This window comes from Lepidochelys kempii, chromosome 1, assembly GCF_965140265.1.
Source record: "Lepidochelys kempii isolate rLepKem1 chromosome 1, rLepKem1.hap2, whole genome shotgun sequence".
NCBI lineage: Eukaryota > Metazoa > Chordata > Testudines > Cheloniidae > Lepidochelys > Lepidochelys kempii.
In genome coordinates, this window is record NC_133256.1 from 213,886,143 (window position 1) to 213,907,778 (window position 21,636).

The window sequence follows — 21,636 nt, forward strand, 5'->3', positions numbered from 1 at the left end:
CGCTGTCACTCTTGCTCTTCAACCGGGTCAAACCCATTGCCTCTGATGCTGCTACCCTAAAGCTCTTTGGGGAGAAGCAGGGATTAGAATGGAGGGAGCCTCCAGCCTGCCATTACTCTTCCACTTACTGGAGTAGAGGGCCCGGTGTATGGCACCTCCCATGTCCCAGAGCAAAGGGCTGTGTCAGGTGACTGTGTGTGGTTCACACACACAGAGTCCTGTCCCGGATTGGTGGGGACCTGAGACCACCTTCGTCCTGGACCAGACCCCAGCCTACCTGAAGAGAGGGAGCAGGGAATGAGGGAGGTTCTGGCCAGCCTGATGCCCTGGTGGCAATGGCAGGGGCCCACAGTCTCTTTAGAAAGCTCTTGCATACTTGACTCTTTCTACTACCACCACACACAGAGAGTGGTACTGCTTCAGAGGCAGATGAGCCTAGGCTCCTGTATTAGGTTAATCCAGCCCTAGCAAGGAGGGAACCCCTGAGGGGAACAGCAGGGCAGCAAAGGGCAATTGCTCAGTACTTCATCTCTGCCTGTGTGAGCGGCAGCTGAGCTCTTCCTTGATTACTTGCTCACACTGACAGAGGAATGCTTAGCTCTCCCGGATCCAGGCCTCCTATGGAGCCTGCAAATGGACTGTTTTACCTGTGTACACCCAATATGAGTCAAGTGGCTTAAACTTCAGTCAATCAAATGGAAATGTAGGACAAACAGCTTATCCAGATAAAGGAGAATGATTTGACTCCATTCTTCTTTCCCTGCATTTCTACTTTCCTCCTACTTTCTACTCTTTCATCTGTCTTCCACTCTCCCCCTCCCTTGGTACCCTCCTCTTTCATACTTCCTTCCTTCCTGATGTGTCCATTAATCTCACTCCTCGGGGCAGGGAGTAGTCCCATATAATTTCTACAAGGAGTTCTCATCTCTATTCCTCTGTGCTCTGAAGAGAGATGAAGAACATGTGTGGGGTGGGGGAAGAGAAAACAAGACCTTCAGGGCAGGGAGAGCAGTCAGAGGGAGGGACTTGAAGAGACAGAGATATATATCCCATACACAGGAAGAGGAGAAGAGGGAGAACAGAATAGGGAGGCACAAATGAGGACACCTAGGGGAAAGAGTAGAGCTGCTCAAAATTTTTATGATGGAACAGATTTCCATCTGAAAAAGCTGGTTTTGACAAAATCAAAACGTTCTGCAGAAATAGACTAATTTTGTCAAACTTCAGATGCAAAGTTATCAAAAAGATTTGATAAAATCAAAATATTTCATTTCAGCCTTAGAACATTTAACTTAAACTTTTTATTTTATGTATAATACAGAATAGTTGAACATATAAAGTCCAAACAAATATGTTTCCATAAGGTTGAAATTAAATTTCAGCATTCTTGTTACACAGAAATTCTGAAATTCTAAATTCTTGTTCCAAATCAGAATTATTTATTATTTATTATTATTACTACTACTACTTTTGTAATTTCCCTTGCAACAGGAGTTTCAGGTTTTGACATGCTCAAGGAAGGAGAGCAGGGAGGGGAAGTATAGTACCAGGTGGGCATCTGTTGAAGAAGGTAAAGATGGGGATTCCAATGCGAGGGAGAATAAAAGGGGAAGGGAGAGAGGGGGGACACTATTAAGGGGGTAGAGGGAAGTCCTACTTTCTTATATTTTTCCTCCAGTTCCCATCAATGGAGCTTAATGGGAAATAGGGGAAATCTGATCCTGCAGCTATAAATATGTGGGGGTAGGGAGAGGGCCATTAGCTGCCCCTTCACCCCAAGATCATGTGGTTGCCTTTCATCCTGTCCCTGCTCTCAGTTTCTAGGAATCAGTCACAGTGCCCTGTAGAGCAGGCAGCACTGGACCTGACTAAGTGAACTGCATCACAAAGATGTTCAGCCCTGCAGAGCAGAGAAGTTGCCAGACAGATCAGGGTCTTCTCCTTGTGAGGACCCCCAGGTCCATGGTTCAGCCTCCTGCAGTTGGACTAAACACCCCTCTGCCACCATTAAAAGGAAAATGAAAGACATGGTACTGAAACTATGAAGACTGGGATAATGAAAACCCTTCAGAGATAGGAATTCTCATTTGATAGGAATCCCCCAAGGTTTTTATACTATCCAGTAAGATGGATAATAATTACAGAATTTACTCTCGTTTTTATTCATTTCTCATTAGGGTCACAGGCCCATGATGCCTCTGGGTTCAAGCCTTTTTCTCTCAAAGGATTTGCTTGTAGGACTGAATTGGCCAATTCCTTACCTGAACAGGTCACTCCAGCGTCCTCTCCATGCCTGCAGTCATGCTCACCCCAACTGTTGTGTTCACATTCCCAGACAGCAGACTCGGTACCACGACAGACAGTGTTATCCAGCCATATCTGTCCAGATCCTTCTCCAAAATGAGCATAATGATGGGCACTGAGAGCAACTCCACATCCCAACTGCTTACAGACAACCCCAGCAGCTGCCATGTCCCAGTTATCATCACACACCGTCCCCCACTGATCCTGGTGTTTAACCTCCACTCTCCCGGCACAGGGGCTGCTTCCATTGACCAGCCTCAGCTCATCAGCACCTATGAGAGACAGAACAGAATTACAAAGAGCACTGAGCTCCACCCCCATTGCTATTACCAGCAGAGTCAGTGCCCAGCAGCAGAGGATCTGCATTGAGAGCAATGACTGGACAGTCTCAAAGTAGCCCAATCACACAACATTATCATGAGTCTCGCAAACCTATGTGCTTTTTTTTTTTTAAAGCTGCTGTGTTCCCAGGAAAATCTGGGGCCCTCTCATGGCTTTTGCTTTTATGAAAAAATGGCCACTATCTCCCATTTTCCTCTGCAGGACAGAAGCTACCAGCTGATCTCAGCCAAAATGCCTTTGCATGTAGACACAAGACTGTTCCCAGTGGGATGGAAGCCAGGCTGCCCACAGTGAGGATGGGAATCCCCTTATCCAGCAGATGTGATCCAAGCAGGAGACGGCTATGGCATGCTGTATGTGGCTAATAGGAAATGCAAGAAATGGTAAGAGGAGGGGGAGTGGCTTGGACAGACACAAAACCAAAGAATTTAGGGACTGTAATAAGGATTGGCTGCCTCCTGAGTGCCCCCTCATGGCTAGAGGTCAGTCTGCTGTACCTTGCCTCTGTTCCCCTCTTCAGATCCCTTTAATAACTCACTCAGTCCAAAGGTAATTAAAACATTTGACTCCTAGGGTCCTTACATACTAGCCCTCTGGGCCTAAACCCCAGTTCAGTCTCTCTCACTACTTAGGTAGGGAGTTCCCAGCCCTTTTCCCCAAAGTTGGGAAAGTGTTTCAGCTCCCTCTATTCCCCCCTCCCCAACTCAAGCAGAAGTTTGGCCTTGCAGGCCCCAAGCCTCATTCACCTTATGATCTGCTTAATGTCGTCTATTGGCAATCTCCCAAAAGAAGAAGGAATCCATCTATGACTTAGACTCTGCACACAGATCAGTTGCAGTCAGGTTGGAAGGCAAGAGTGGTAGAAAGATGGCAATCCCCAATTTACCCAAATACCTTCACAAATCCTTTTCTCTTGACCGCACAGTTGTATCCTCAAACAAGCGGCAAGTCTAAGGCTTCAGGCCTTTCATTTAACCATTATATTAACAAAATAACAGCAGGAACTGGATTAAGAGATTCCTTGAAACAGGGTGGCTTGCCTTTAAGGGCTGGAGGCCTGGGGCCAGCCAATCCTGATTAGTGAGGGAGCCACCCATGCTGCCTTAACAGCCTTAATGGGGCCTGATGGAAGACAGATGATTCCCCAGTAAAGTGCAGCAGGAAGCTGGAGATAGTGGGGGGAAACTCAAGAAGCTGTGGCAGAGACTGAGGAAAGAATCCTGCAGGGAAGACCCTGATATCAGGGGACTTACCTGGCTAGGAGGATTGGGAGTAGCCTGCTAAGGCAGGAGGAGAAGTCAGAACCAGGCTGAATTCCAACCAAGTCAAGCCTGGGAGTAACTGTTGAATTTGGACCTACTGCTTGGAAGGAGGTGCCTTTAGATGGTTATGCTATTCCATATAAAACATAGTATATGAACTGTGCAAATTCAGACAGAGAATGCAAATGGCTGTCAAATCCATCCACCCCTATGTAAATATATTGAGGGAATTAGCGAAGTCTTGTCATTTTTGACACATTTGAATCAGATGTAATTAGAGATTAACTCGCTGGGAAGTGTGCTCGCAAAACATTACAGGGAAAATTCTAGCAACGGTTGAGTTTAAACATAGAAAATAGTAGTGGCAATGGCAGGACTGTCTGAGTCAGCACCTGCAGAATCTAGAATTCTTTCTCTTGTGTCTGCAGATCAGAGCATTTACACAGTGCAGGCTCACAGCTAACAGTTGTTTTAATAAACAAAATAAATCTTCAGCATATGCACAAAATGCACGGTACACGATAATGGCATTTGTTAGTATCGTGGCCAGTCTATGCATTCACAAGATAAATGTGGGAAAAGGAGTGCTAAATGTACAGACAGTAAAAAAACATAGTGGGACACCGTGCTAAAGTTCGCAGAAAGGAATAAAATAAAGAAACTCTTAAGTAAAAGAGTCCCCAGATTGATGTGGGAAAGTGTGAGCTCTCTTATAGCATTGACTCAGAGGCAGAGGAGCTTATTTTATGAGCTCAGATGTAGGAGGGTGTGACAGAATGTACCCGTGTCCGCACCCTACACACTTTTGTAATAATCTCTGTACAAAGTATGTCTTGTATGGTATCATCTGAAAATTCATAATTTGTTGGTCAATATTTCCTGGTAAAATGGGTGTGTCAACATTGTAAGTGAAGTTATAAGATTCCACTGCATGGTGATCTTAATACATGTTCCAAACTGAGGTTGGCAAACATCTGTTTCAAACAAAGGAATATGTGCTTTGCTTAATTTGCATTTAAGCAGTAAACAGAGTCATCAAGCAGGAAGGGTGGACAAAGAAACCTCAAATAGGTGAGGAAAAATAGCAGGAAACATCCTTTCCTGGAGACTTTCTGTTTCCTGAATCTCAGCTGGAAATAGAAAAGGAGGACTTGTGGCACCTTAGAGACTAACCAATTTATTAGAGCATAAGCTTTCGGGAGCTACAGCTCACTTCATCGGATGCATTCAGTGGAAAATACAGTGGGGAGATTTATATACACAGAGAACATGAAACAATGGTGTTACCATACACACTGTAATGAGAGTGATCAGGTAAGGTGAGCTATTACCAGCAGGAGAGCCGGGGGGGGGGGCCTTTTGTAGTGATAATCAAGGTGGGCTATTTCCAGCAGTTGACAAGAACGTCTCAGGAACAGTGGGGGGAGGGGGATGGATAAACATGGGGAAATAGTTTTACTTTGTGTAATGACCCATCCATTCCCAGTCTTTATTCAAGCCTAAGTTAATTGTATCCAGTTTGCAAATTAATTCCAATTCAGCAGTCTCTCGTTGGAGTCTGTTTTTGAAGTTTTTTTGTTGAAGAATTGCCACTTTTAGGTCTGTAATCGAGTGACCAAAGAGATTAAAGTGTTCTCCAACTGGTTTTTGAACTATATTATTCTTGACGTCTGATTTGTGTCCATTTATTCTTTTACGTAGAGACTGGAAATGTTTTCCAAGAGGGGGACTGATACTATAAAAATGAGCGACAAGCACTCCATGCCCCCCCTCCTCCTGTCTTACTCTCTCTGCCCACTGATTCACTGCACCAGAAGGAACAAAGGAAGCAGCCATTAAACAGAAGAAAGGGTCCTGGCCTAAGAAGTTTGGCCAGTAAGACTGTTAGAGCCTTTGATGAGAAAAACTTGGCTTTGAATTTAACATAGTTTGTTAAGTTAGGCAGTAGTTGTGTTTTATCTTTATTTGTCTTGTAACCATTTCTGACTGTTCTGCCTCATTACTTGTATTTACTTAAAATCTATCTCTTTGTAATTAATTAACTTGTTTTATTATGTGAATGGAAGTTTGTTTTGGAAACAAGATTTGTGCATATCATTTCTATTAATAAAATTGACTTTTTATCAGTTTGTATTGTTCAGGAGAGGGCTGGGCAGTACCGGACATACCTTCAGTCTGGGATCTTCCCCCAGAAATGTATGTTGGAGTCACCCGGCAATATACCCAATGCTGGTGAGAGCCAAGGTATGTCTGACTGGCAGCAGCCCACACACAGACATATAGGGTTGCCAACTTTCTAATCACAAAAACCTGAACACCCTTTCCCCACCCCTTGCCCTGCCTTTTCCCCGAGACAACGCCCCTGCCCCGCTCCTTCTCTGAGGCCATACCACCACTCACTCCATCCCCCCTCCCTCTGTCTCTTGCTCTCCCGCATCCTCACTCACTGTCACCGGGCTGGGGTAGGGGGTTGGGGTGCAGGAGGGGCTGAGGCTCTGGTTGGGGATGCGGGCTCTGGGGTGTGGCTGGGGATGAGGGGTTTGTGGTGCAGAAGGCGGTGAGGGGTGCGGGCTCCGGCCAGGCGGTGCTTACCTCGAGCGGCTCCCGGAAGCAACCAACATGTCTGGCTCCTAGGCTCAGGGTTTGGCCAGGCAACTCTGTGCACTGCCCTTGCCTGCAGGCAGCAACCCCGCAGCTCCCCATAGGAAGGGGACAGAATGGGCATCAGAAATGATAATGAAGAGATCAGACTTTGAGAAGACCAAATTTAAGAAAACTTAATAAACTTGTGGTTAGAGAGCATCACTCTGTACTTACAAAAGATAAATAATGTTCCATGCCATGAACCACTGAAACGTTTTTGTTAAACTTGATGCTGGGAAGGCGTCTGGCAAGTTGTGTAATGACCTGACTCCAGGAATCCACCATTTTAATTCACTGTGTTTGTTACAGAGTCTTTAAAATTCATTTTGGACCTTACAGTGCTCCTGAGGCCTATATAAAGGATTCAGTACTGTAGTAGGAAGAAGGCCTGAAACATAAGCCCTTGTATCAGAAGACTGGTATGAGGCCTGAGGCCAGGGCTAAATTAGTGGTCAAAGCTTTGCTGATATAAAGCAAAGTTAAATTGTGAGCAAGAGGCAAGCCCTGCTCACAGAATCTGTGAAGAACAGGGCTGATATGCAAAATGCAAAAATGCATATTTCTAAGAGGATGATTGTATCTCGATTCAAAATGCCAGGCTTCTGAGACATGTTCCCTCAGGTCCTAGCTGACACCTCAGAAGTGAACCCCTAATTCCAAGGCAAAAGAAGAGAACACAGAGGTGAAAGGAAATTCATTCTGTCACTAATTCTGAAGCTACGTCTCAAGTTCCAGGTACAGAAGAAGATACTCATTTTTGGGCTACTGCTAAAAGTGGAAGAGTTGTGAAAAGGTATGTTAGAGTTAATGACACTGTGTAAAAAGGAGGTGGGCCCCACAGCTCACTTGTGTTGGAGCTGCTGAGGGAGACAGACGCTTCTCCCCCACTGCGCTGCCAGAGCAGGATGCCAAAGAGGACCTCTGCCACCCTGAAGACTTGCCTGAGTTTCCAGAGCTGCCAGTCACTCCAGAGACTGAGGAGCTGCTGGGACTACCACTGGCCATATATCCCGGTGAGATGAAGTACAGGATCCAGGGACAGCCTAAGGGGAGGGGAGGAAGAAGCCCAGGGACAACTGACTGTAGTCTGGCTGTGTTGCTGCCTGAAGCCAGGTCAGCATGTTGTGGCTGGATCCCTGCTGCCCCAGTGGTGGATTGATCCACCACTGTTAGGGCCCTGGACTGGGACCCGGTGGAGTAGGGTGGATCCAGGTCTCCCTACCCCACTTCTACCAACCCCACCCCTCGGGTGGCAGCCTCCCCACCTTAGGCTAGGAGGCCTGCATTTATCTGCCATCTGTCAGAGCCAGGATGTCAGAGCCCCTTTGACTATTTGGTGTCCCATCCTGCTTGAGGGCCTGGGTTCCTAGACCCTTTTCTGATCTGCCCCAACCAAAAGGCAGAGCCCCTAAGACTGTTGGGCGCTCTGCCCTACCTGAGGGCCTGGGTTCCTAGACCCTTTGCTGTCCTTCCCTGAACAAAGGCCAGAGCCCTATAGGCTTTTTGCAGCAAAGTTAAAGCTACAAAGCGTCAGTGTAGACGCTGCCCTTCATTATGTCACCATAACTGGCCTATCCCAGTATCCCATAATGCCTGCCCTGACCACTCTTCTCACAGTTTTGAAGTCTGCTGCCCTGCATCTCGCTACGCGGGCATGCACCGCTCCCCTTTCAAAGCTCTGGGAAGCTTTGACATTCCTCAGCGTGGAAAGCTGACAGAGCTGCTGAGGATGCTGCTCCTGGCAGTTGAGGAGGCTGTGGGAGAACTCAGAAGGAACCATTAATGTGGAATCCTGCTCTCCCTGGCACTAGGAACACAGCGGCAGGCAGAGAAGACAGGCACAGTGGCCTTCTGTTGCGGGGAGGAAGGGGGAAAGACAGCTGTCCTTTGCAGAGCCCGGGGACTGATGTGTGGCAGGGTGTCCCTCTCCCTCTACCTCAGAATTGGTTGCTCAAGCTGCTGCCTGAACTTAAAGAGACAGTATGCTGACACACTCTCCCCCAACACACACACTCCCCCAACACACACACTGTCTCTCTCACATATACAATCCCCCTCACACAATCTCTCACAAACTTCCACACACAGACTCTGTCTCTGTCTCCTGCCAAACACTCTCCCCTATTCCCCTGACACACTTCAGTTGAAAAGTGATTGGAAGTCTAGTAGGATGCCCATGGAACAATGGGATTGAGAAACCTGCATCATGTGAGTCTGTATCTGCCCCATGAGGCACTGCAAACCCTTCCCAAAGCACCCTGCAGCCAGTTGCACAGTGGGATAGCTACTCACAGTGCACTGCTCTGTGTCTCTGCAAGAGCTGGTAGTGTGGATTCACTCTGCCAACACAAGGAGCATAGTGTAGATGTAACCCTTCTGCCAGGTGGAGCCAGCAGCAACAAGGGCTGGGTTCAGTATCTAGGGGTTCCTTTTCAATAACACAACACAAAACCGGCTCAAGCCCCGACCCAGTGACCTGGGTCAATTACACACCACCCCCTGGGCACCTCTAAGAGGCAATACTTCCCCTCTTGCCAGCACAGAGTCTGAGTGTAGCAAAAACACTTTAATGAAAGGAGGGAATTAACTCAGCATTAATTTGGGAAAACACTGCAACTAGGGTTCGTAAACAAAAAACATAAGCAAAAGACCCACCCCCAAGGAAGTGGGGCAGTGTCCTTTTCCCCTCAAGATCTTAAGTCCAGCAACCCAAAAGTCCCTTTAACGTGCCCGTCCCTTCTGTGTACCACACTCACAGTTGCTGTCCTTGGCCAGTGCAGCCCCAGGGTTCAGAGGTTCATCCTCAGAGTTCACCTCCCACCCTGTGTCTAAGGCAGGGGTGGGGGTAAGGAGGCACCTTACACGCTACACTGCTCGGGTACTCGCTCATTGCCTCAATGGCCAATTGCCATGCCCCTGTGGAGCTCTGCTCTGGCAGTCTCCACCAGCCTCTCTGCCACCCGCCCTGCTAGCCGCTTGCCACACCCCTTGCCACACCAGTTTGCCAAGATGTCTTCATCCCCCTCCCCCCGCAACCTTAACACAGCTCTCAGTGATTTCAGCTGTTAGTGGGGAGCCTCACTGCTGGTGCATGCTGGGCAGTCTCTTGCAATAGAGACACTGTCCGAAAATAGGTCTAATACTTAGACCTAGGTATTTAGAAATACTATGGTACAGTTTGATTCATTAAAGGTTTTCTTCTGTACTACTCTATACTGTCTTTTACATATAGTGCCACTCCCCCACCATCATGATTTACTCTGTCATTTGGGTATGTTTTGTACCCTGGGATTACCGTGTCCCATGATTATCATTGTTCCACCAAGTTTCTGTGATGCCTGTTACATCAATATCCCCATTTAACACCAGGCTCTCAAGTTTACCCATCTTAGTATTCAGACTTCAAGCATTCATATACAAGCACTTATAAAATGTGTCACTTTTTTGCTGTCTGTCATTACGTGATGCAATTGACTGGGACTCTTTTTCATTTGACTGTTTCTCTTCTGTTCCTACCTGTACTGTATCACCTTCTATCTATGGTCATCGGTTTTCCCAGATTACTGAGTGGGGACTTGAGCAGGTTCTGTTCTGTATTATTAAGAGGAACCCGTAGATGTTGCTGCTGACTCGAGGGTTACATATGCATAACATTTTAAACTCAATCCTAATATACAAAATGGGCAATTCCGGTGAAAGTTTAATTTCTCTGCCTAAAGAAAAACTCTGGTGCAACCTTAACTATCATGCTACTGCCATTTCAAATTAATAGGCAGCAGATTTAAAACAAACAAAAGGAAGTATTTCTTCACTCAGTCCACAGTCAACCCGTGAAACTTGTTGAGAAGGCCAAAAGTATAACTGGCTGAGAATTAGCTATATTCAAGGAGGACAGGTCCATCAAAGGCTATTAGCCAAAATGGTCAAAGATGCAATTCCATGCTCTGGGTTTCCTTAAACCTCCAACTGCCAGAAGCTGGATTGAACAACAGGTGATGGATCACTGGAAATTGCCCTGTGCTGTTCATTCCCTCTGAAACATCTGGCTCTGTCCACTATCAGAGACAGGATACTGGGCTACATAGACCATTGATCTGACCCAGTATGGCTGTTCTTATGTTCTAATGGTGTTTATGTAAGAGATGGAGCTAACAGCGTTTACACTGGGGAGAGGAAAGAATGACATTGCCTGAGATAAAAAGAGTAGTGGGAGAATAATCCCGTCCTTCCTCACTCAGGCCCTGCTGAAGGGAGTTTGAGTCTCATATAGTTAAGCTGCTGTTAGGGGAGAGATGGTTGAAAATTTTCTAATGAAAAAAATACGACTCACAATTGCTGGTTTGAATGAAGTGAATTTGAAAGAAATTTCCTTTCTGTGACAAAAATTTCAGATACAAAAATGTTGCTGTCCTTTTTTAATTTTTATTTAAAAATATTGTTGGGTTTTGTTTAATATTTCAATCTTTTTTGGTCTCCCTGTTCCTTCTGTTTGTTGACTGAATTTTGTCCCATGTTGCCAGGTAGTGTTCCATGATTGGTAAAAATTCCTGTACATACCAGGAAAGTGTGGGATCGGCTAAGCTGACCTGCATGTCACACCAGGGTGAACTGTTGCTCTGTGATGAAGATTGGGGCTAGACCAACACACAGTACATGCCTGGCTATCTGTTTTTGGGATTCCAGCAAAGCAGAATCCCTCTCTTCCTACAATCTTTGGGCAGAAGGAAAAAAAAATTGGGCTGGTGATTGTCTCACTGACCATTGCAAGCTGCAACTGCTTGCCTGGACTTTACATTACGTAGGGGTACTGGGCAGGCCTTATTCACTGGGGAGCAGAGCGTCTGATAGCAAGGTTCCTTGCAGGGCTGATGGGCCAGACCCCAACATCCTCTCCTCGTCTTCCTCTCCCTACTCCCCTTTCTTCTCTCCCACTCTTCCTCCTTCCTCCCACTCTTTCACAACCATGGGGGCTATGTTGGTAATATTTGTTTTGTAGGTTTTGTTGTTCTTATGTCTATAAACATATACACGCATTGAGCAAGCTCTGCAGCTGTGGGCTTCAGCCTACTAGCACACAACCCGTGGTGGGCAACGGGCAGGGAGGGGAATGGGGAGAGGCATTTTGGCCAGGAACACCAGGGCAAACACCTACTTTTCCAGAGAGTGAAATGGGATTGTAATGGCCCCACAGCATGGATGAGATCTCTGCGTATAGGTTGCTTCTGCAACACCAACCTCAACCTGATGAAGGGCTGAGTCAGCCCTGCTGAGACTGAGGGAATCTGTGAATCACAAACCCCAGGTTTATAGCACAGAGCCATTCTCTCCGGTTCACTCTAGCGTAGTGCTAGGATCCACCTCACCACCCCTCACGGTGTCTCTGATCTGGGGAACTTAAACCAAGACAGCAACACTCTGATACCCCTACTTACTTTGAGGACTGTAGTCAATGGGAGTACTCATGAAAATCCTAATCTGGGCAGCACACTGCACTGTAACTAACATATTCATGTCTGTACTAAACTTACCTGAGCAAATAACCCTGGCCATTCCTCTTGCGAAGCAGGCTGGGTTGGGCCAGACCCGCACCTGGTGTAAATCAGCATAGCCTCACTGATCCGACAGGATGTTCCCCAATCCCCAATTTTTTTCTTTCCCCCTGCAGCTGCTCACCTGAACACACCACGCTGGCTTCGCTCCCAGGGGGACACTCAGTTGTACCCAGCGCAGTAACAGGACAGTCTCTCAGGCGGGATTCGTTCCTCTCACAGCCAAACGTGCCGTTCCAGACAGGCCCCTCTCCTGTGCCAAAGAGCTGCCCTGCTGGCATCGACAGGGCGAATCCACAGTCAAGCTGCTGGCAGAGGGCGTGGGCAGCCTGTAAATCCCACTGGGAGTCACAGAGGGTTCCCCAGGCGCCTCCGTGGAGAAGCTCCACTCTCCCCAAACACCCTGTGCTGCCATTTGCCAGCCTGTACCCGCCGTACCCTGAGAAGAAGGAGAAGGGAGATAGAAGGACATTTCTCTTGCACAGTTGTATCTAAAGACGTGACGAAGGAGCCCTAGTGACATCAGATAATTAATTAATAATTATTTCCTAGTTTACTGGGCACTTTGTTTAATCAGGATGTTCAGACGTGATGATCAGGCTCTTACAGTGCAGGTGCTATTGCTCATGTCTGCCTTGTGTGAGGGGTCACACAGCACCCACCAAACTCTGCACCAGCATGTGCCGCTCTTGGGTCAGTGTCGTTCCTGGGATGGATTATCACGGGGCAGGGGCAATCTCCTCTCTGGTGGTTTCAAAGGAGACTGCAGGGGCTGGCATTCAAGAAGCGGGTCTTTACATGTCATGGTTGTTGTGTCCTAGGTTATTAGGAGCTCACTGAATCAGAACAGTAGCATTGAGGGATCTGATTGGGAAAAAACTACAGAGTAGTGATATTAAAACCAAGACTTAACTTTAGCCAGAGCTGCCCGGAGCTCTGCACTGGTAAATATTTTCAAAACTGAAGGGAGTGTGCTGCAGGGTAGAAGCTCCTAGCCGCAGCACGCTCTGTGGGACTGAAGCCCCAAGACCCCACCCCGCCCTGGAGCCTCAAATGGAGAGAAATTGGGGGGTCTGGGAAATACTATATGATAATTTAAGCCCTGATTATAGCATAATGACAGCTCTGAAATAGTTACATTTGAGACCAGTTTCTCTTTAAAGCTGAACTGTTCCATAGTTGATTGGATTGCCTTGAAAATTGGCATGTCACCTAGGAGCACAGGGTTGTAGTAGTGATCCAAACTTGGGGCCATTTGCCCAGGGGACTCTTGAGCTAGAGCTCCCAGAAAAAAAAACACATCCAGTTGCCTTAAAGTTGACAGATGCTGGCAATTTATTTTTGCTCACAGATAGAGATCAAACCAGTGCTCTGAACATTGCACCAGGGTCTCAGACACTCGAGGGTTACCCCCAACAGAGAATATGGCACCCACCAGCCCTTTGGAGGAAATCCAATTAAAATGTTATTTCAAAAAGAGATTGCTTCTCCAGTTAGGTGCTTGTGAAGGCTTGTGCGCCTACATGCACACTTGATGGACTACAATGAGCATGTGCAGTGAAAGAAGCTAGCTATCTGGAAAAGTGCCACTCAGGTATGAGATGTGGGTGGTTTTGAGGGTAAATTGTAGTCCTTACAGTTAGGCACCCCCACCCCTGTCACTGTGAGTGCAACTCCAGCCCAGAAAAGGAAAGTGGTGTTAAAAAAGGAGGTTAATTGCTCCAATTTGCCTGTCTCCAAGGGGGATTTTGTTTTGGGGGAATTATAACCTGAGTGCAGCAGAAAACTCAGAAGATGCTGAAACTGCTTTTGGAAAGAAAACAACTTCCATATGTGAATGCTCAGGGGAGGGATGAATCAGGGGTGCAAGAGTAGGTGGTAACAGGAGAAGATGGGTTTCGGTTTGCAGCCAGGGAAGTGTTTGTTATGGAGAGGAAGACAAATGGGAATGGCTGGTAGTGGAGAGAAGTGTCCGGCGGGCTGAGCCAAGGGGGGGAGAGTGAGGATTGAGAGAGGAGGAGGGGAGAAGACAGGAGGGCTTGGAGACTGAAAGGGGTAGCTGAGGAAATTGGAGGGTTGAGAGTGGGCACATAAACCATGAATTCTCCCCTTCCATGTGTGTGCTGCAATCTAGGGGAAGCCCACCCCTTTGCAGGCCCTGGAAACAACTATACAACAGCCATTATTCCCATGACATTGTAACAAAATGTATAGGATGGGGAGGAGCACTGAGGAATCACATAGCAACCTTGTGGCCTAGTGGAAACACCACTGGACTGGGACTATCCCCAGCTCTGCCACTGGCCTGCTGGCTGACCTTGGGCAAGTCTGAGGTTCTGAGCCCCAGAAGGGGGTCAGAGGCAGACCAGCGGAAAGCCTCTGGGCAAAGATCAAAGTAGGAAAAACAGGGGTGATGTCATGGTAGGGGTCTACTATAGATCACCCAATCAGGGTGGCATTATTAGAACATATAATAGAAATATTCAAAACACAAGACCTGAGAGTAACAGGGCACTTTATCTACCCAGACATCTGTTGGAAAAGTAATATGGCAAAATATCCAATAATTTCTTGGAATGTGTTGGGGATAACTTTTTGTTCCAGAAAGTGGAAGAAGTAACCAAGGGGACCATGAAAAAATAGCTTTTATGATTCTGAGGAGAGAAAGGAGTGAGAGCAGCAGAATGAAGACAATGGACTTAAAAAAAAAAAGCAGACTTTAACAAACATGGGAACTGGTTTGTAAGGTGCCAAGGGAAGAAAATCTTAGGGAAAAAAGGAGATCAGAAGACCTGGCAGTTTCTGGAGTAGACACTATTAAAGACACAACTGCAAACTATGCTGATGCAAAAGAAAGACAGAATCGCAAGAGACTAATATGTGTCCATCAGGAGCTCTTTAATGACCCAAAAATCTAAAAGGAATCCTACAGAAAGTGGAAATGTGAACCGCTTGCTAAGGAAGAGTACAAAACCTCAACACCAGCATGTAGGGACTAAATCAGTGAGGCTAAGGCACAAAATGAGTTACACTCAGAAAGAGACATAAAAGGGAATAAGAAGTTGTTTTATAAATACTTTAGGGAGCAAGAGGAAGACAAAGGAAAGTGCAGGTCCTCTGCTTAGTGCAAAGAAGAGCTAATAGGGATGATATCAAGAAGGCTGAGGTGTTTAATGCCTATTTTGCTTTAGTCTTCACTAAATAGGTTAATGGTGAGCAGATACTCAACACAATTAATAGTAACAACATGGGGGAAGGAACACAAGCCAAAACTAGGGAAGAACATATTAAAGAATATTTAGATAAGTTAGATGTATTTGAGTCCCAGGTCCTGATAAAAAGAAAAGGAATACTTGTGGTACCTTAGAGACTAACAAATTTATAAAAGCATAAGTTTTCGTGAGCTACAGCTCACTCTGAAACCAGGTCCTGATGAAATTCATCTGAGTTGTGATGCTCTCTCGGAGCATCCAGTACCAGAAGCCTCTGTGTTACCCCTCTGACTCAGCTAGAGTGAGCTTTGCTGGAGCTTAAACTGTGTGTCGGCTCCCTGCCCCACCAATCTGTCTGCCTCACCAGCAAACTCCTTGAAATTCTGCCTCTCTACACCATCTTGCCTTGAAGGTAATGGTCAATGAACCCAGAGGTCCCAAGTTCCCCTGAGATGTCTCCCTGTAGTTTCCAATGCCTCTCACTCATCACTCACAGAAATTATTAACTCCACTGTCTCCAAAGAGACAGTACACGCACACATACTAACCTGTTTGCCCAGCAGAGGACACACTCTTTACCTTAACAAACAGCACTGAGCTGAGTAAGAATACATTTATTAATAAAGAACATAGATCATACTAAGCAGTGATAACAGAAGCAGAAAATGCTTACAAACAAAACAAAATATTGCACACTTTCTAGTGTCTAAGGCTTAACTTTAGCAAGCCACAATCTTTGCTTCAACAGCTTTCTCTCTTACATCAAGCTACCAGCATTTCCATATCTTCTAGCAGGAGGATCCAACATTCACAGAATCCTCTTTGCCCCTTAAATGATAGATAACTAAGGCATTTTCTGTCCTTGTTTTTATAGTTCAGTAAATTTTTGAAACATGCTTGTCTAAAGTGCATCCCCAGATAAACTTCTTCTCCCCTGCATTTTGACGCTACCTGTTGACTTCCCATCCCCCTGGTGAATCATATGTAATGTAACTTCCACTCTCTCTGGCATCATCATGCCCAGTTTACATTGGAGACACAGGCAAAATGATATGCTTTTCCCCAGGAAAAACTTGTTTATCAAGTCTGTTCCCAAAACATATTTTAGGAACATATTTCCATCACACAGACATAACTCTTTACTCACAATCTGTATATTCCTTGCACAACAATTTCCATAACCAACATGTCACCAGTGTTTATATGATATCTTACTCCATACACTGTTATAGTACAATAATACTGTAGACAAACTGTTGTTTCCCTGAGCTCAAACACTGAGCCCACCCCATGAGACCACACCACACTTGCAAATTCAACAACCACTTCATACCCTTTTACAGCCCTGTAACTGATCCACACAAGGTATCACCTAAACCTACTTTCCCCCATCCATCATTAAATCCACAGACAGCTCTCATGTCCCAGCTCACAATACCCATTGCAAGATGAATCCAGTGCCCTGCTCCTGACACAGCCTACACAAATGATGCCGACTGGAACCTCAAGGTCCATATGCACATCTTCCCTTTGATAACACGCATGGGGGCGTTCAGGCCCAGATCTCCTCGTATCACATTCACAGCTCTCTGATGCTCCTCAAACTAATCCCCAGATCTCCTCATATTACAACCACAGCTCTCCCAAGCTGCTCCAGCGTATTCTTCCACCATTCAGTACAGCTACACCCAATGCAGTGACTGTAGATGGAGAGCAGATAAGCCCTGTGGTTATTGCCATCTCCAGGGGGATCATTTCCCTTGGTGAAGAGCTGCTTGGGGCTTCCATTGATGTAAATGAAACAGTAGCTCTAAGAGTTGTGAACTACCTCAGTCAATCCAACAGTGCTCAATATGCGACTTTCTGATGACAATTAAAAAGCAAATACTGGTGACTATCTCCCTGCCTCAAGCTGTAGCGCTGTTCTGAGATTGTGGGTAGAATTGGGGATTCAAAGCAGATTTTTAGTAGAATTAAATGGTAAAAACTTAATTAATGCAGAGTTAAGGTTGCCTGCGGATAGCCTGGGACATTACAGAACATGGAGTTCAGCAAGGGACAGCCCCTCAAGTACAGGACACAATCCCACAAGGTGCTGAGAGGATCCTGTGAGGGGCTGAGTGCCCTCAGCTGCCACTGCTGGATCAGGACCAAAGTGAGTCAAACACACCATTGAAGGGAAAAAGAAGGGAAGAGCAGATGAAGGTATTGTTATCACTAGAAGCTCACACCAAGAAATGTGTAGGAATGAGCACCATGGGGCTGAGGTCTCTTTCTCTCCTCGCCAACAGTCTTATACTACCTGACTGGTTTGTGAGGGGCCTGGCCAGTTTTTCTATGGCCTTGCCAGTTGCTGGTCCAAAGGTGTTATTGGCTGGGGGTGGGGGAGGGGTTGGTGTTGCACAAACACACCTGGGCATGAAGTGATCTCGGAACCCTAGTTGCAGATATCACGGCTGGGAGCATTCAACGGCCTTTCAGCTGGCACCCTCATCCTGCTCTGCATGTGTGCAGTGTGCCAGGGCAGACACCAGTGAAAGTGAGAGCAGTGCCCTACTCCCAGCCCCGAATCCCACCAAGCCTCCCATAAATTTTCAAGACCTGGGCCCCTCCCCATGGTTTCCCCCAGCCCTGGAACCTTCCCTCTCCCACCCCCACCCCCCAGCCCTGGGACCTGGCCAGCTCACAGGCCAGCCCCACTCCCCTGGGCCCTGGGCCTGCCCATGGACTGCTAGTTTTACAGTGCCTTGGAGGTGGCAACTGCGCCTTACACAGAAGTACGCCCCTTCTCTAATCCTGGCTTCCTCTCTCCAGGACTTCACCTTTCAGGACAAATATCCCCCGTTTTCCATTTTTACCTGCACATCCCAGTACCATACCTGGCAGTCAGACCATGGCCAGACAGCAAGGACTCCTCATGGATACAGTGACAGGCTAGCCAGATGGCTGCCATGGACTGGGATTTCGGCCAGTGGTGTGTTTCACAGCCAGGTTAGTGGGCAGTGCAGATCCTTTCCAGGCTCTGCTGTTAGCGGTGATGTTGGGAAAGGCACTTGACTAAGTGGCTCCGCTCTTCTTTTAGCTCATCCATTTAGATCTGTGTCCTGACAAGACCCTGGCCCTGACAAGAAGGCGACCTTTGTTACCTATATAAGAAAATCCCAGGAATGTCACTCTGTGAGTCACTTGACATGGAGGATGTGTGCTGAGTCAGTGTGAAATGCTGGGGCAAGCTACAAGCCTGGCTGAGAGCTCCTCTGGTTCAGAATATCACCAGGCTCAGTCATCACTAGGATTCACAGTCACTTGCCATCCAACTTTTAAGTTATAAGCCACTTCCAACTCTCGGAGTTTCCCTTATTCCATATGGCGCCATCTCCTGTAGCTGTCACTGGGGCTGAAGCCAGCGAGATTCCACCATCTCCCTACAGTCTGTCGGCATGTGGGAGTGAGGCCGCCCTGAGTAAAGTTGGCTGCTGCCTCCCACTGTTTTCAATGAAACTGAAGCCCACAGGGAACATGGCTGCTCCTGTATGGCTCAGGGGGCTGGAGAGGATGCAGGGAGTGTGAGTGGCCCCAGAGACCTGATGAAAGGAGGGTGGGGAGAGTGAGGAGAGCAGGACACTGAGGGCAAGAGGCAGATCTAAGGGATTCAGGGGAATGGGGTGTTGGAGGATGTGAGGGCAGAAGAGAGGCTGAGAGGGGCAGGAGGATGTGGCTGAAGCGGAATGTGGGGGCATAAAGGAGGCAGAGGGGGCTGCAGAGGACAGCAATAGGGGTGAGAGATGAAGGGGATCAGATGGCAGCTTTCCAGCCTGGGGTTGGTGGCGGGAAACAGGGTTCCCTCCATGCAGCCAGGGGAAGGCACTGTTGCAGTGTTTCCAGTTGTTGCAAGCTGATCACAAGTCACAGGATTTCAGTTCCTATAGGAGGAGCTGGTGTGAAGATGCGAGAAGCTCCTCTGATACGCCAGTTTTCAGGGCTGGGCCAACCTGTGTGTGAGACCTTTTGGACTGAGGACACAGACCTGCCCTGTCCCTTAGCCCTGCCTTCATGTATGTCCCTAGAGACGAGAGAGGGTCCTGGGGCAGCAAGAGGCAGGGCAGGGTGAAGTTGTGAAAGTTGTGGTGTAGCGGAGTCCCAGACAGAGAAGTCCCAGGGATGCAGGAGGCAAGAGGTGGGTTGCTATGGTGAAGATAGTAAGAGGGAATGAAGGGCAGATCCCCCATCTCAGGGGTGAGGAGAGGGCAAGTGCAGACTCCAGCTGAGCAGCCAGGGAGAGAGGTGCTTTTTGTGTCCATTACAAGGCTGACGTTTCAACCTAAAATTGGCAGGGGAATAGAGGGCGGTGAAAAACTCCATTGACAAACTTTGGTGAAACATGCTTTAGCAATAAATACAGTATTGGTACAATGGTATACTTAGATTGGTGAAATGCACCTTGGTAATAAGTAAGTTTCATGGTCAAGTAATTTACCAAACAACTGGGAGGGAGGTGAGTATATGAGCTAGGTGTTATGCGCCAAAGCTGTCACACGTGCGGACATTTCAGATTGACAGTGTACATGTTTTGCATTCATATTCTTTCTGTTTTTTTGCTTAATATTTGCTTCCAGCAGTCACTGTTTCTTCACATGACTTTATGAATTACACCCATGTGAAACTTTACGAATTACACCCATGCAACAGCACGGGCTTTCAGCTAGTCTCTAATAATTAGATCCCTATGAATGGGTGGCACAAAGCCACCCCCCACTGCAGGGCAATAAGGTAAAAGTGGCCACAACCACTCCAATTCTTCCAGTTAAGTTTTAAAATAACAACACCTGGCCCTACATAGCACTATGCATTCAAGTGCCTGAAAGCACTTTACACTAATGAAGGTAAGCCGCACAACCACTCACTGAGGTAGGTAATTAATTGTTGTTTCCATTTCACAGATGGGCGAACTCAAGCATGGAGCATTAATTAATACAGCAGCAGAGCTGGAAAGAAAACCCAGGTCTTGAGATTTCTGGTTCTGTGCTCTGACCACTAGACCCTGCCCTCTCCCTTGACAGATGTATCTGAGTAGGGAAGAGTCTTCTTAGCAGTGGAGAACATGCAGCCATTACCTCCATCACCACCTGAAATAAGATTTAATGGCTGCCAATTAAACAACATCAAGTCCTTCTGCTACCTAAGTAGTACACTTACCGACGACACCAGCATTGATAAAGAACTTTCAGCATGTTAAAATCAGCTGCCAAATATCCACAAAATGCCAAGTTTACAGAGCTGTTGTGCTCCCTTGTTTTCTATACTCATTAGAGACCTGCCCCTTTATCGTTGCCAAATCCAAAAACTTAACTGCCTGCAACAGCGCCACATATACAGCATAATGGGATTCAAATGGTCTGACAAAATCTGCTGGACTCAACGACCTGGGAGGGTACGGCCCATGACAGGCAAGCCTGACACTCTGCTACAAGGGAACCAGAATGTATAACAAAATATCGTCGCACCACCTTGCCCAACAGTAGGAGGGAACATAGACACCAACTTGCCGTGGCACGTTTCCTGAACCCTACTTGTGGAAACAGACTTCAAGTCACAGTCATACTCGAATATGAGTGACAGTCATTATTATTAGTGGAGGATAAGGGGGATCAGAGCTCTGCTAGGACCCTATCCTTGTAGCTGGAGAAAAAAATTAATAGAACTGTCCCAATCTATTGAAGACACTAAAAATGGAGTTAGGAATGTGAGAGAGATAATGGGGTTTCCCTCCATTCTTGGATCCCTTCTTGGTTCCCTATGGGTAGAGGGAGAGTGGAGCCACCCTTTCTAACAGACAGGAATCCTTTGTAGCAACATGGAAACATATAAAGTCTTCTGGGATGTGGGTTCACAGGTGGAATACATGGATGTGAGAGAAAAGAGACTGAGGGGCCCAGCTATAGGGCCCATGTTAGTGGTTCATCAATATGAGTTCTTACCTGAGCAGAATATGCCAATATCATTAGCGTGAGAGCATGTGTGGTTGGGACGGGACATCCTGGGACATTTCTCAAGGACAGACTCATTCCCCACACACTGGAACTCTTCCTTCCAGATCAGATCATGTCCTTCTTCAAAGTGAGCTGTTCCCAAGGTGGCTACAGCCTGTCCACACTGTAATTCATTGCAGATAATAGAGGCCGCGTTGAAACCCAAGTGTGAATCACAGACTGTCTCCCAGGTATTTCCATGTTTTACTTCAACACGTCCTGAGCAGGCAGTGTCCCCTCCAACCAGCTGGACGTCAATGCGACCTAGAGAGTAAATACATCCATCGGAGAGTGT

At 46.9% G+C, this 21,636-nt stretch overlaps 1 protein-coding gene across 1 annotated transcript in view; it reads right to left on the minus strand.

Annotated features, from left to right (window-relative positions):
* Positions 1-21,348, minus strand: part of LOC140907196 (antigen WC1.1-like) — a 55,349-nt gene extending 34,001 nt beyond the window's left edge. The window contains exons 1-3 of the mRNA XM_073332616.1: positions 21,291-21,348; positions 12,225-12,539; positions 2,262-2,576 (exon numbers count right to left, since the gene is read on the minus strand). Coding sequence (XP_073188717.1) covers positions 2,262-2,576; positions 12,225-12,539; positions 21,291-21,348 — 688 coding nt within the window. The remainder of the gene's footprint in view (positions 1-2,261; positions 2,577-12,224; positions 12,540-21,290) is intronic.
* Positions 21,349-21,636: the final 288 nt, after the last annotated feature.